Source organism: Salvelinus alpinus, chromosome 5, assembly GCF_045679555.1.
Source record: "Salvelinus alpinus chromosome 5, SLU_Salpinus.1, whole genome shotgun sequence".
NCBI classification, from domain to species: Eukaryota; Metazoa; Chordata; class Actinopteri; order Salmoniformes; family Salmonidae; genus Salvelinus; species Salvelinus alpinus.
In genome coordinates this window covers 56,468,446-56,484,003 of record NC_092090.1, presented here as the reverse complement: position 1 = coordinate 56,484,003, position 15,558 = coordinate 56,468,446, and the positions used below count along the sequence as shown (strand labels likewise).

Sequence of the window (15,558 nt, the reverse complement as noted above, 5' to 3'; positions counted from 1 at the left end):
GACAGGTCTACTTTTTTGGCCCATTGTAATCAAAGCAGTGTTCTCTCGCCTGTACTGCACTCAGACACGGCGGCATTCCTCTTGCCAAGTCTAATTATTTATTTTTTTAACTAGGCAAGTCAGTTAAGAACAAATTCTTATTTACAATGACGGCTTACCCCGGCCAAACCCGGATGACCCTAGGCCAATTGTTCGCCACCCTATGGGATACAACCTGAATTTGAACCAAGGACTGTAATGACACCTCTTGCACTGAGATGCAATGTCTTAGACCGCTGTGCCTCTCGGTAGCCCAACCATTTACTCCAGTACATGACTGGTCTCTCTCTTCCCCCCCATGATTTTGCTTAACCACCGCACTACAATGCCCAAGCTCATGAACAAACTTTAAAAAAAAAAACTTTACAATTGTTTCTTTAACTCTACGAACAATTACTCACAATATTAACTCGGTTGCAACACTCACTACCAAGTTCCAAACTGCCTCTGGAAGCAATGTCAGCGCAATAACTGTTCGTCGGGAGCTTCAGGAAATGGGTATCTATGGCCGAGCAGCCGCACATAAGCCTAAGATCACCATGCGCAATGCCAAGCGACGGCTAGAGTGGTGTATAGCTCGTCCCCATTGGACTCTGGAGCAGTGGAAACTCATTTTCTGGAGTGATGAATCACACTTCACCATCTGGCAGTCCAACGGACAATCTGGGTTTGGCAGATGCCAGGAGAACGCTACCTGCCCGAATGCATAGTGCCAACTGTAAAGTTTGGTGGAGGAGGAATAATGGTCTGGGGCTGTTTTTCATGATTCGGGCTAGGCCCCTTTGTTCCAGTTAAGGGAAATGTTTACGCTACAGCATACAATGACATTCTAGACAAGTCTGTGCTTATAACTTTTTGCCATCAGTTTGGGGAAGGCCCTTTCCTTTTTCAGCATGACAATGCTCCCCGTGCACGAAGTGAGGTCCATACAGAAATGGTTTGTCGAGATCGGTGTGGAAGAACTTGCCGGGCCTGCAAAGAGCCCTGACCTCAACTCCATTAAACACCTTTGGGATGAATTGCGAGCCAGGCCTAATCGCCCAACATCAGTGCCCGACATCACTTATGCTCTTGTGGCTGAATTGAAGCAAATCCCTGCCACAATGTTCCAACATCTAGTGGAAGGCCTTCCCAGAAGAGTGGAGGCTGTTATAGCAGCAAAGGGAGGACCAACTCCATATTAATGCCCATGATTTTGGAATGAGATGTTTGACAAGCAGGTGTCCACGTACTTTTGGTCATGTAGTGTGTATATTTGTATGTGTGTATTTGTTGGGCTTTATAGATTGTTAATTTCTATATGTTGGGCTTTAGCTTAGGTTATTCTTTACAGAGTCAAGTATATTTGTCCAGGACTCAATTGTTCCTTGACTAGCACCATTCATTCTCCCTGTTGATATTTCTAATGTTTTAACTTCTAATAGTAACTGTATCCACTGGTGAATTGGGAGAGAGTGAGGCGATAGCCATCTATGAGCCAACAACTTTTTCGCGGCAGTGGCACCTGCCAGCAGTAATCATCTCTGATTGATTAAGAGATTCAAGGAGCTATCACCGTTAAGTAATGTAGTAGATGGAAAGCATTGAATATTTACATTCATGCACTTAAAAATTAATTTTTGAAGTGCATGAATGTAAATATTCAAAAAAGTAACTTTTTTGCCAGAAGCATTTAACTGCAGGGCACTCCCACATCATATGAAAGAATGCGTATACCTGATTTAGGGTACACGGTGAACAGTTGGGAGTTGGGGCCAATTTCATTGTAAAACAAATCCTTGGTGTTAAATACAGTCTGTGAAAAAACTTTAAATATACACTGAGTGTACAAAACATTAGGAACACCTGATCTTTCTGTGACATAGACTGACCAGGTGAATCCAGGTGAAGGTTATGATCCCATATTGATGTCACTTGTTAAATCCATTTCAATCAGTGTAGATGAAGGGGAGGAGATGGGTTAAAGAAGGATTTTCAAGCCTTGAGACAATTGAGCAATGAATTGTGTTCCATTCAGAGGGTGAATGGGCAAGACAAAAGATTTAGGTCCCTTTTGAATGGGGTATGGTAGTAGGTGCCAGTGTCGATTTGTCAAGAACTACAATGCTGCTGGGTTTTTAACTCTCAACAGTTTCCTGTGTGTGTGGTCCACCACCTAAAGGACACCCAGCCAACTTGACACAACTGTGGGAAGCATTGGAGTCAACATTCGCCAGTACATGCCCCAATGAATTGATGCTGTTCTGTGGGCAAAACTCAATATTTGGATGGTGTTCCTTATGTTTTGTACACTCATTGTATACAGTTGAAGTCAGAAGTTTACATACACTTAGGTTTGAGTCATTTAAAACTCGTTTGTCAACCACTCCACAAATTTCTTGTTAACAAACCATAGTTTTGGCAAGTCGGTTAGGACATCTACTTTGTGCATGACACAAGTAATTTTTCCAACAATTGTTTACAGACAGGTTATTTCACTTATAATTCACTGTATCACAATTCCAGTGGGTCAGAACTTTACAAACACTAAGTTGACTGTGCCTTTAAACAGCTTGGAAAATTCCAGAAAATTATGTCATGGCTTTAGAAGCTTCTGACATCATTTGAGTCAATTGGAGGTGTACCTGTGGATGTATTTCAAGGCCTACCTTCAAACCCAGTGCCTCTTTGCTTGACATCATGGGAAAATCAAAAGAAATGAGCCAAGACCTCAGAACAAAAATTGTAAACCTCCACAAGTCTGGTTCATCCTTGGGAGCAATTTCCAAACAGTAGTACGCAAGAATAAACACCATGGGACCACGCAGACGTCATACCGCTCAGGAAGGAGACACGTTCTGTCTTCTAGAGATGAATGTACTTTGGTGCGAAAAGTGCAAATCAATCCCAGAACAACAGCAAAGGACCTTGTGAAGATGCTGGAGGAAACAGGTACAAAAGTATCTACATCCACAGTAAAACGAGTTCTATATCGACAGAACCTGAAAGGCTGCTCAGCAAGGAAGAAGCCACTGCTCCAAAACGCCATAAAAAAAGCCAGACTACAGTTGTCAACTGCACATGGGGACAAAGATCGTACTTTTTGGAGAAATGTCCTCTGGTCTGATGAAACTGTTTGGCCATAATGACCGTTGTTATGTTTGGTGGAAAAAGGGGGAGGCTTGCAAGCCAAAGAACACCATCCCAACTGTGAAGCACGAGGGTGGCAGCATCATGTTGTGGGGGTGCTTTGCTGCAGGAGGGACTGGTGCATTTCACAAAATAGATGGCATCATGAGGAAGGGAAAATTATGTGGATATATTGAAGCAACATCTCAAGACATCAGTCAGGAAGTTAAAGCTTGGTCGCAAATGAGTCTCCAAATGGACAATGACCACAAGCATACCTTCTAAGTTGTGGCAAAATGCCTTAAGGACAACAAAGTCAAGGTATTGGAGTAGCCATCACAAAGCCCTGACCTCAATCCTATAGAAAATGTGTGGGCAGAACTGAAAAAGCGTGTGCGAGCAAGGAGGCCTACACAACTGACTCCATTACACCAGCTGTGTCAGGAGGAATGGGACAAAATTCACCCAACTTATTGTGGGAAGCTTGTGGAAGGCTACCCGAAACGTTTGACCCAAGTTTAATTTTTTTTTGGCAATGTTACCAAATACTAATTGAGTGTATTTAAAGTTCTGACCCACAGGAATGTGATGCTGAAATAAAAGCTGAAATATATAATTCTTTATTCTGACATGTCACATTCTTAAAATATAGTTGTGATCCTAACTGACCTAAGACAGGGAATTTTACTAGGATTTAATGTCAGGAATTGTGGAAAAACTGAGTTTAAATGTATTTGGCTAAGGTGTATGTAAACTTCCGACTTCAACTGTAAGTATATGGATGAGCGATGGCCGAGCGGCATAGGCAAGGTGCAGTAGAAGGTATAAAATACAGTATATACATGTGATATGAGTAATGTAAGATATGTAAACATTAGTGGCATTATTTAAAGTGCCATTGTTTAAAGTGACTAGTGATCTATTTATTAAAGTGGCCAGTTATTGGGTCTCAATGTAGGCAGCAGCCTCTCTGAGTTAGTAATTGCTGTTTAGCAGTCTGATGGCCTTGAGATAGAAGCTGTTTTTCAGTCTCTCGGTACTGACCTCGCCTTCTGGATGGTAGTGTTGTGAACATGCAGTGGCTTGGGTGGTTGTTGTCCTTGATGATCTTTATGGCCTTCCTGTGACATCGGGTGTCATGGAGGGCAGGTAGTTTGCCCCCGGTGATGCGTTGTGCTGACCGCAGCACCCTCTGGAGAGCCTTGCGGTTGAGGGCGGTGCAGTTGCCGTACAAGCTGTGATACGGCCCGACAGGATGCTCTCGATTGTGTATCTGTAAAAGTTTGTCAGGGTTTTGGGTGACAAGCCAAATTCTTCAGCCTCCTGAGGTTGAAGAGGCGCTAGAGGAATAACCTTAATTTTTCCGAACAAGAAAAGACTGACGAGCTTCAGAAGAAAGTTCTTTGTTTTTGGCCATTTTGAGCCTGTAATTGAACCTACAAATACTGATGCTCCAGATACACAACTTGTCTAAAGAAGGCCAATTTTATTGCTTCTTTAATTAGAACAACAGTTTTCAGCTGGGCTAACATAATTGCAAAAGGGTTTTCTAATGATCAATTAGCCTTTTAAAACGATAAACTTGGATTAGCTAACACAACGTGCCATTGGAACACAGGAGTGATGGTTGCTGAAAATGGGCCTCTGTACGCCTATGTAGATATTACATTAAAAAGTTATCTGTTTCATCCGACATTTATAGCTTATTTGCTGTAGAGTGAGATCAGACTGGGTCTGTGTGTACACTACAGGCAGATTATGCAACAGTCAGTCAAGTTTTAAAGATAATTTTTAACACCTTTACCATTGACAGTGCCACAAATGCATTTGGATCAAGGTCCTGTTTGTGTCTGCACCTGTGCTCAGCTCAACATTTCCCATGGCTTGCTGTGTTATCCTAGACATGTAATGAATGGTTTTGTGTGATTTGACTGTGGACCAATGCTAATTGCCCTCTGCTTATGGTTGAGGTGAACCATCCCATCTTTCTCTCCCTTCACTCACATATGGAATACATCACCCCTTATTGCCCCCCGGTGGTTCTCAATTACTCAATTACTGCTGCAACCAGCATTTTTAACTTCCGTCTGTGTTTGGTCAGTCAGTATTTCTCAAATCCTTGGTTTGCTTGAGCTGAGGGCTCAGACTGTTTAGGAAGATGAGATCATTAGCCAGTAAGGTGGTCTAAAGAAAATTGTTGGTCTTGTTATTATGCAAATAAATTACAAAATTAAACTCTGAGGCTGATACTCTGGACTTTTATTTCTCAACTGAAAGTATGTGAAGCTCAGAAGCCTATGAGAAAACATGTAACCGCAGCAGATTCATAGTTGTAGAAAGTAAAGCTTTCTTTTTTATTTCCTCGTAAGTTCTTCCCTAAAAAATTTCCTGCTGACTTTCATAGCATTTTTATCAGCTACAGTGCCATGCAAAAGTATTCATCCCCCTTGGTGGTTTTCCTATTTTGTTGAATTACAACCTGTAATTTAAATAGATTTTTATTTGGATTTCATGTAATGGACATGCACAAAATAGTTCAAATTGGTGATGTGAAATGAAAAGAAATTACTTGTTTCAAAAAAAGAAAAATGTAATGGAAAAGTGGTGCGTGCATATGTATTTACCCCCTTTGCTATGAAGCCCCTAAATAATATCTGGTGCAACCAATTACCTTCAGAAGTCACATAATTAGTTAGATTGCACACATGTGGACTTTATTTAAGTGTCACATGATCTCAGTATATATATACACCTGTTCTGAAAGGCCCCAGAGTCTGCAACACCACTAAGCAAGGCGCACCACCAAGCAAGCAGCACCATGAAGACCAAGGAGTTCTCCAAACAGGTCAGGGACAAAGTTGTGGATAAGTACAGATCAGGATTGGGTTATAAAAAATATCAGAAACTTTGAACATCCCACAGAGCACCATTAAATCCATTATTAAAAAATGGAAAGAATATGGCACCACAACAAACCTGCCAAGAGAGGGCTGCCCACCAAAACTCACGGGCCAGGCAAGGAGGGCATTAATCAGAGAGGCAACAAAGAGACCAACGATAACCCTGAAGGAGCTGCAAAGCTCCACAATGGAGATTGGAGTATCTGTCCATAGGACCACTAAGAGCTGGGCTTTACGGAAGAGTGGCCAGAAAAAGATCCATTGCTTAAAAAGGCACGTGGGAGACTCCCCAAACATATGGAAGAAGGTACTCTGCTCAGATGAGACAAAAATTGAGCTTTTTGGCCATCCAGGAAAACACTATGTCTGGCGCAAACCCATCACCTCTCATCACCCCGAGAACACCATCCTCACAGTGAAGCATGGTGGTGGCAGCATCATGCTGTGGGGATGTTTTCAATCAGCAGGGACTAGGTAACTACTGGTCAGAATTGAAGGAATGATGAATGGCGCTAAATACAGGGAAATTCTTAAGGGAAACCTGTTTCAGTCTTCCAGAGATTTGAGACTGGGACGGAGGTTCACCTTCCTAACCCTAAGCATACTGCTAAAGCAACACTCGAGTGGTTTAAGGGGAAACATTTAAATCTATTGGAATGGCCTAGTCAAAGCCCAGACCTCAATCCAATTGAGTATCTGTGGTATGACTTAAAGATTGCTGTACACCAGCAGAACCCATCCAAATTGAAGGAGCTGGAGCAGTTTTGCCTTGAAGAATGGGCAGATATCCCAGTGGCTAGTTGTACCAAGCTTATAGAGACATACCCAGAGAATTACAGCTGTAATTGCTGCAAAAGGTGGCTCTACAAAGTATTGACTTTGGGGGGGTGAATAGTTATGCACGCTCAAGTTTTCAGTTTTCTTGTTTGATTCACAATAAAAAATATTTTGCATCTTGAAAGTGGTAGGCATGTTGTGTAAATCAAATGATACAACCCCCCCCAAAAAAATCCATTCTAATTCCAGGTTGTAAGGCAACAAAATAGGAAAGATGCCAAGGGGGGTGAATACTTTCACAAGCCACTGTAACCCCACAACATCCATCCTCTTACTCTGTCTATATATGTGTGTATTCAAGATCCACTATGCTGGGACAGTGCCTACGTCCTACTATGTTCGTGAGTCAGTGAAGGTGGACTATGAACAGTGTCTAACAGTCAGCCGTGGCTCCTCACAGCAGCTAGAATATGAGATCCTCTTCCCTGGCTGTGTGCTCAGGTGAGTGGACCGATATTACTACCGCTATTTCTTTCTTTCTATCCCTCTTTCTCTGTCTTACCTCTCTAACTCCACTACCTGTCCTGTTCTATCTCGGCCTCCCTTACCTTCCCCCACCTTTATTTTCCTCTCTATCTCGTTATCTCTTTATTACCCTGCTTAACTCTAGTGCAGGGTAGCCCTGCATCGAGTCCGATACCCACGGTTTCCAGTGGTTGACCCGCAGAAATGTCAGCTGGTGGGTGAAATGAAAACGTTCTTTCAACCCAAGGGTCGGCTCGTGATTCAGAACAATTATATTCCGGGTCGAAACATTTTAAATCAATCTAAAAAATGGTTTACAAACCCAGGACTTGTTGTTTTGCATTGTGTTGCGAATTCCATTCTGTGAGCGATGAGGCAGACATATAAGCTACCAGCCACACACGCTGTGGATCAGGGAACTGTCCATTATTTGTGTGGTGCTGAAATTTATGTTTCGTCCCCCACACGAGAATACTTTGCCAAGTGTACTTTTCTTGGCTAGCGTAGCTCATGTGAAAATGGCCAACGTAGCTATTAGTTTACGGGTATTTGTTCACGATAGGCTAATTGAGTTTATTATCAGTTAACTATTACGTTACTCCAGGCATTCATGTGCAGCCTTTCTTAAAGTATTAGTCGCGATGTGTCAGAGTAAATGTATAATTATTTCATTACATTTACATTACATTTAAGTCATTTAGCAGACGCTCTTATCCAGAGCGACTTACAAATTGGTGCATTCACCTTATGATATCCAGTGGAACAACCACTTTACAATAGTGCATCTAACTCTTTTAAGGGGGGGGGGGGGGGGGTTAGAAGTTAGAAGGATTACTTTATCCTATCCTAGGTATTCCTTAAAGAATCATTAGTTACTGGAATTGATTTGGCCATGTGCGCTCTCTGCTTAGCAGTGGTCTCTGCTCAGTTTGGGCAGCTGCGTTAGTGTGAAAGGGAGATGCCCGTGTGCTTCGCGGTTTACCTGATTTTTTCCTGCAGTTTTCTTGAAGAATACTCTGCTACACAGGCGATGCAGCGCTGTCGTTCAGCAGCAGATGATGCGCTGTCTGCCACTGACTTGTCATTCCCACTCGCCATCACTCACCGCTGTCATCAAATGGATTCATGCTAGCTACAAGTTCTGACAGCTCAATTGTCATGAAACGCATATACAGCGATGAGTTTCTCTTTCATATAAACGTATAACGAGGAGCGCCCACAATGTGTTTTGTGCGGGGAAGTGCTTAGTAATGAAACGACACGTCCTGACCAAACATCCACAGCATGAAGGTAAACCCAGAGAGTTCTTTCAGAACAGGGCAGCATGCTTCAGGAAACAGTGCTTTCGACAGTGGAAAAGTAAGTCAGCTAGCAAGGCATTGTTGTCATTTTATAACAGGTGATAAGCAGAAATAAGGGAGTACTAACTAACTCTCATAATAGTAGATGTGAGTTTCTCTTTCAAACAATCCCCTGGCCTTGTACACAGCTAATAGCTATCATTCGCCAAAGCAAGCTAGCTACTGATAGTGCAACCCTAGTAACAGTACAAATGAAGATGAAAAATGATCAGGCCTACTGTACATCTTACTGTAGAAATGATTGTTGAAAACTGGTCTAGGTTGGAACTGTTGCTGTTATAATACAATAATATTTTTGATTCTTAACTGGAGTAAACTGATTGAAGCAATATGCTTTTTGAGGCAAACACAGCTGTCTCCTGCCTGACTGAGAAAGCAGTAGATGTTCTGGTCCAGTTTGGCACATACCTATGCGAGTCAGGTTTCTCAACTCTGACATACTTAAACAACAAGTACAGAAACAGTTTCAAGGCTGAGCATGACCTCAGTATTGCACTGTCAAGAACAGAGCCCAGAATAGACATGCTCTCAATAGGACTGTGTGTGTGTGTGTTTTCTGGTCTACATCTGTGTGATGTGATCAATCACTTTATTCCATTTCAAAATAAAAAATATGTATTGTATTGTAACAGCAACAGTTCCAACCTAAACTTTCTTTCAACAATAATTTCTACAGCAAGATGTACAGTAGGCCTGATCATTTTTCAGCTGTACTGATACTTAGGGTTGCATTATCAAAAGCATGTGTGTGTGTTCTGTTATTCATTTGTGTGATGTGATTAATCAGTTTATTCCAGTTCAGAATGAAAATGATTTATTGTATTTTAACAGCAACAGTTTCAACCTAGACAGATATGTAACTGTCACGCCCTGGCCATAGAGAGGCTTTTATTCTCTATTTTGGTTAGGCCAGGGTGTGACTAGGGTGGGCATTCTAGTTTTTTTATTTCTATGTTTTCTATTTCTTTGTGTTTGGCCGGGTGTGGTTCTCAATCAGAGGCAGCTGTCAATCGTTGTCTCTGATCGAGAACCTTACTTAGGTAGCCCTTTTTTCCACCTGTCTTTGTGGGAAGTTGACTTTGTTTAGGGCACATAGCCTTTAGCTTCACGGTTTGTTTTGGTAGTGTTTATAGTTTTTGTTCAGCGTCATTTTTATTAATAAAAGAAAATGTACGCTTACCACGCTGCACCTTGGTCCTCTTCTTTTCACGGCCGTGACAGTAACAGTGTTTTTAACGGGGGAAAATAAACATTAATATATATTTATATGGATATTTAATTTCATTGTTATTTGTTTTTTGTCTATATTGCATTTGTTTTAGGCATAAGGGCAATGAAATATACCAATATTTATGTATAGTTGTATATTTTTCTACGCTTGGGTCCCAGGAAAACACAGAATTTCTCATTTGGGTCCCAGGCTGAAAAAGTTTAAGAACCCCTGATTTAGACCATAACGCTGGCCATATCAAGTTTAAACCGGTGCTCTGTTAAAGTTTGAGCAGGCCTAGGTTATAGCCTACTAAATAAATGTAGTTTTGCATCCTATATTCGATTCTGGGAATTGTTTTATTGCTTTTCAATTAAACAGTTTTATTATCTAAACAATATTTAATGTGAAGGTCTTGTTTTATTATGTCGGCTATAGGCTTTCATTAGGTAAGAAGGCTAATTAGAAGACCCTTTGTCAGAGCAATTTTAGTTGTCAATGTGCCACATCTCATTGTAAAAGATTGTATTATGTCGTTCTGGCATGGTTTCATGGCATAGTTTCCTTTTATCTAAATGTTGATTAGACATGCTGATAAGATATTAGATACAAGATATTAATTCATGCAGGGAGGGGAATAATAGCCTATGACTGGAGTCATAAAAACTATTAAATAAATGAATGTTATTTGGTGGGTCACGGATCGGCTCTCGGAACAATTCTATGCGGGTGTGTCGGGTTATATAATTATATAATGTAATATAATATCTCCCCCCATGCAGGTGGCAGTTTTCTAGTGATGGGGCAGACATCGGCTTTGGGGTGTTTATGAAGGGGAAAATAGGAGAGAGGCAGAATGCAGGGCAGATGCAGGAGGTGGTTCCCAGCCAGAGATACAACGCACACCTGGTGCCCGAAGACGGCTCTCTCACCTGCAGCGAGCCTGGGGTCTGTGAGTATAGGACAACTAGACAGAGACACATAAGCGATTTCTAAACTTATACCCCTTTCACACTATCGTGCCATTCCAAACCAAACTGTGCTGGCTTGGGTATTTTCTTTTCACATTGCCTTTTTTTCATGGTTCCAGCAACTTTAAAGCTTGGTTTGATTAGTCTCAGTAGTGTGAAAAGCCCTACAGTGGGCTAGAACAGGGGTACAGTGACACATGAAGACTTGGGTAGGGCCACATAAGAACCTAGTGCAGTGGTACTAGACAGAGATTGGATCTCGGCCTACCAGTATAACACTAGCCCACCGTGTGACTACTTTACAGACCTGTGTCTTTGCCTGTTGGGTGACGCTTTTCCTACTTCCGAGGGTATATCCGTGGTCAGTGGATCGTTCTGATAAAGAATGCGTTGTTTGCATCAACTAGCGGTGCCCAGAAAATAATTTAAACCAATTGTTAGATGCTACCACCCCACCTCCAAATCAAAACCAATGTTTGTGCGCATACACTCTATTCTACTTCTTGTCTGCTTCGTGTCTCCAAGGCTGATTAGCTAGACAAAAAGGTGTGAAACACAGACGTGTGCGTGAAAAGTGAGAACACAACATGGAATCCATGTTTGATCTTGATTTGGAGGGGGGTATCAGATATCAATTATATTGAATTCTTACTTGGGCACTGCTCAGCGACGCAAACGACAACTTCCTAATCAGAACTGTCTACCGATTGTGGATGTAAGCTCGGTCGTGGGAAAAGTGTCACCAAACAAGCATAGGAACGGTCAGCAAATAACTAGCAAGGTGGGTGCATGTTTAAAACTAGACCCAGGTTCCACTCAGGTCTAGAAACTGGGCAAATAAGAACCAGGACTTGCATATAAGCACACAAAGAGGACAAGGGCCGGAGTAAAGGTGTAGGACTTGACTTAGTCGACATCCATGTTGTTTTCTTTCTTCTTCAGATGTGCTGCGGTTCGACAACACCTACAGTATTTTCCAGTCCAAACGCATCAGCTTCACCGTCGAGGTCCTGCTCCCAGGCCAATCTCAGTCTCCGAAAAAACGGGCCGGCTCACAAGTGGAGGCCAGCAACCAATCGCAGTCTCCGAATAACCAGAGTGGATCAGAATCTGGGGCCAGCAGCTAATTGTGACAGACGTTACTGAGCTAGAGCTAGTCTCAGCCTCGGCCATGGTCAGTGAAGTCAGACCTGAAACCACTGAAACAGACTCCAATGATCAGTACTGAGGTACTTCATCTGACAATGGGCCATTGTGCTGCTCACGAATGAAGGTATGTAGCTCTGGTCCAGTGCATTACATGCGGCTTGCTGATGCTGAGACTTCTACATCTGCAAGCCACACGTAATGCCTTGGACCAGAGCTAGAACGTACAATGAATAGAAACAAGTCCACAACTCAGGGTCCCTGGAGTAGAGGAGATGTATTAAAACACAGACTGAAATAACTTGTTTACTTTTTACAATAAGTGTATGGCTTTTAAAAATCTATTTTATTTTAAAGACCAGGAAGTATAGTATATCTGAATGTCATTGAGGGACCATGGTGTATTATTTTGCAATGCTGAGAGCAGAGCAGCAAGACCTCAGGAGATATTTATTTCGTCAACACTCCTCCATATAACCATCTGTTCATGTAGAATCTCTTTTCCGTGGCAACAACGCATTATGGGCATCACCCTCTCTTTCTCTCTCTCAAGCACTGGGTCAATTTCAAGGTTTTTCCTTGATTGCTCATGACCTTGATTCCTCACCTTCTTCTCAAAAGGCAAGGAATAAGGAAATACTTTTGAGATGTACCCTCTCGCTCTCACTCTTTCTCTCTTCTTTCTGTCATGATTTATGATTCAAGACAAAATTAGGCCATTTTGAGTATGCCTTTTCTTTTCAAAATCAACACAGTTCTGTTCAAATGAATATGTTGACATACCGGTAGTTTTATTTTCAGGGAAAACAAATCTATATTTTGTCTTTTAAATGTTAGAACATGAAAGGCAAGAAATCTTTGAGAATGCTAATATCCACTGTCCAAAATCTGTATCATTAAGCATTATTGCAGTAGAATGACATTCCATGTTGTTGTGTAACCTTCAGCAGCAGTTTGTTCCTGTATAGGGTTGCAATTTGCAAAATTCCAGTAACTTTCCCAAAATTAGGGGTCTGTATTTCCTGCTTATTCCCTCCTGATTCCGGGAATCCTCCAACTGAGAAATCTAGAAAACCTAGGAATTTTGGGCAAATTACCGGAATTTTGCAAACCTTTTCATGTATATCTATATGTAACAACGAGAGACATACATGCCCTGGTGTAAATGCTTGCCTTAAATACGTCAGTGTGTTTAAAGAATGTGCAGCACTAAACGAACTGGCCCTTATGGGCAGTTGAAACACTCAAATCGCTCTATTATATGTAATCTGTAAACTGTACTTCATATTGATTGAAATGATTGAAGTCGTCTTCTGCCAGCATCTTGATAAAGTATTTTGCACATTGAAAATCATGGAATGTAGCTAGCTATTATAGCCTTATTTGACGTTGGTTTGTGCTTACTGTTCAATAGATAATTTATGTTACCTTTATGTATTTTAGTAATGAGTAGGGGGAACAGTACCCACTCCAAAACGTTTAAATTGTTATCTTTTTGTGAACATTTGTCAATCTTTTCTTTAGTTAAAATTGGAAACATGTAATTTATTTTTGTAGAATTCATGTAGTCAGTGCATATTTAATGTAACAGAATCAAATCTGAGCTGTATCAATCTATTGGGAAAATAATATACATGTTTGAATCAACTTGAATGAATCTCGTCCACTAGCCGTCTCTCTTTCTCTGTCTAACCTGTATGCAGATGTGGTAACAATTAAGCCTGGGGACTGAATATACAGTATACTAACTAAGCAAGTACTTGGATGTACAGTCTGGTACAAAATGATCGCACTTTAGAGCCCTGACAGTACCGTAGTCTACAAAAGTAAAGGTATGTCTGTGTCTTTCTCCAGTAGTTGTATCTATTGTCTGACAGTTAGTTTTCTAAGCATTTATTTTATTAGGAACATATTCTGTTGAAGTCGGAAGTTTACATACACTTAGGTTGGAGCCATTAAAACTCGTTTTTCAACCACTCCACAAATTTCTTGTTAACAAACTATAGTTTTGACAAGTCGGTTAGGACATGTACTTTGTGCATGACACAAGTAATTTTTCCAACAATTGTTTACAGACAGATTATTTCACTTAAAATTCACTGTATCACAATTCCAGTGGGTCAGAAGTTTACATACACTACGTTGACTGTGCCTTTAAACAGCGTGGAAAATTCCAGAAAATTATGAAATGGCTTTAGAAGCTTCTGATAGGCTAATTGACATCATCTGAGTCAATTGGAGGTGTACCTGTGGATGTATTTCAAGGCCTACCTTCAAACTCAGTGCCTCCTTGCTTGACATCATGGGGAAATCAAAAGAAATCAGCCAAGACCTCAGAAAAACAATTGTGGACCTCCACAAGTCTGGTTCATCCTTGAGAGTAATTTCCAAATCCTGAAGGTACCACGTTCATCTGTACAAACAATAGTACGCAAGTATAAACACCATGGGACCACGCAGCCGTCATACTGCTCAGGAAGGAGACGTGTTATGTCTCCTAGAGATTAACGTACCTTGGTGCGTAAAGTGCAAATCAATCCCAGAACAACAGCAAAGGACCTTGTGAAGATGCTGGAGGAAACGGGTACAAAAGTATCTATTTCCACAGTAAAACGAGTCCTATATCGACATCACCTGAAAGGTCGCTCAGCAAGGAAGAAGCCACTGCTCCAAAACCGCCATAAAGAAGCCAGACTATGGTTTGCAACTGCACATGGGGACAAAGATCGTACTTTTTGGAAAAATGTCTTCTGGTCTGATAAAACGAAAATAGAACTGTTTGGCCATAATGCCGTTGCTATGTTTGGAGGAAAAAGGGGGATGCTTGCAAGCCGAAGAACACCATCCCAACCGTGAAGCACAGGGGTGGCAGCATCATGTTGTGGGGGGGCTTTGCTGCACTTCACAAAATAGATGGCATCATGAGGGAGGAAAATGATGTGGATATATTGAAGCAACATCTCAAGACATCAGTCAGGAAGTTAAAGCTTGGTCGCAAATGGGTCTTCCAAATGGACAATGACCCCAAGCATACTTCCAAAGTTGTGGCAAAATGGCTTAAGGACAACAAAGTCAAGGCATTGGAGTGGCCATCACAAAGCCCTGACCTCAATCCCATAGAATTATTTTGGGCTGAACTGAAAAAGCGTGTGCGAGCAAGGAGGCCTATAAACCTGACTCAGTTACACCAGCTCTGTCAGGAGGAATGGGCCAAAATTCACACAACTTATTGTGGGAAGCTTGTGGAAGGCTACCCGAAACGTTTGACCCAAGTTAAACAATTTAAAGGCAATGCTACCAAATACTAATTGTGTATGTAAACTTCTGACCCACTGGGAATGTGATGAAAGAAATAAAAGCTGAAATGAATCATTTTCTCTACTGTTATTCTGACATTTCACATTCTTAAAATAAAGTGTTGATCCTAACTGACCTGAAACAGGGAATTTTTTACAAGGATTAACCTGTCTAGGACCGTCGCCAACAGCCAATGAAATTGGACAGCGCCAAATTCAATCAAC

At 41.4% G+C, this 15,558-nt stretch overlaps 1 protein-coding gene across 3 annotated transcripts in view; it reads left to right on the top strand.

Moving 5' to 3' along the window:
- Positions 1 to 13,690, top strand: part of LOC139576358 (SEC14-like protein 2) — a 47,362-nt gene extending 33,672 nt beyond the window's left edge. For all 3 annotated transcript variants that reach the window (XM_071402378.1, XM_071402377.1, XM_071402379.1), the window contains 3 exons: positions 7,186 to 7,325; positions 10,703 to 10,872; positions 11,834 to 13,690. In XM_071402378.1, the coding sequence (XP_071258479.1) occupies positions 7,186 to 7,325; positions 10,703 to 10,872; positions 11,834 to 12,018 (495 nt within the window). In that variant the 3' untranslated portion in view covers positions 12,019 to 13,690. The remainder of the gene's footprint in view (positions 1 to 7,185; positions 7,326 to 10,702; positions 10,873 to 11,833) is intronic.
- The last annotated feature ends 1,868 nt before the right edge of the window (positions 13,691 to 15,558 follow it).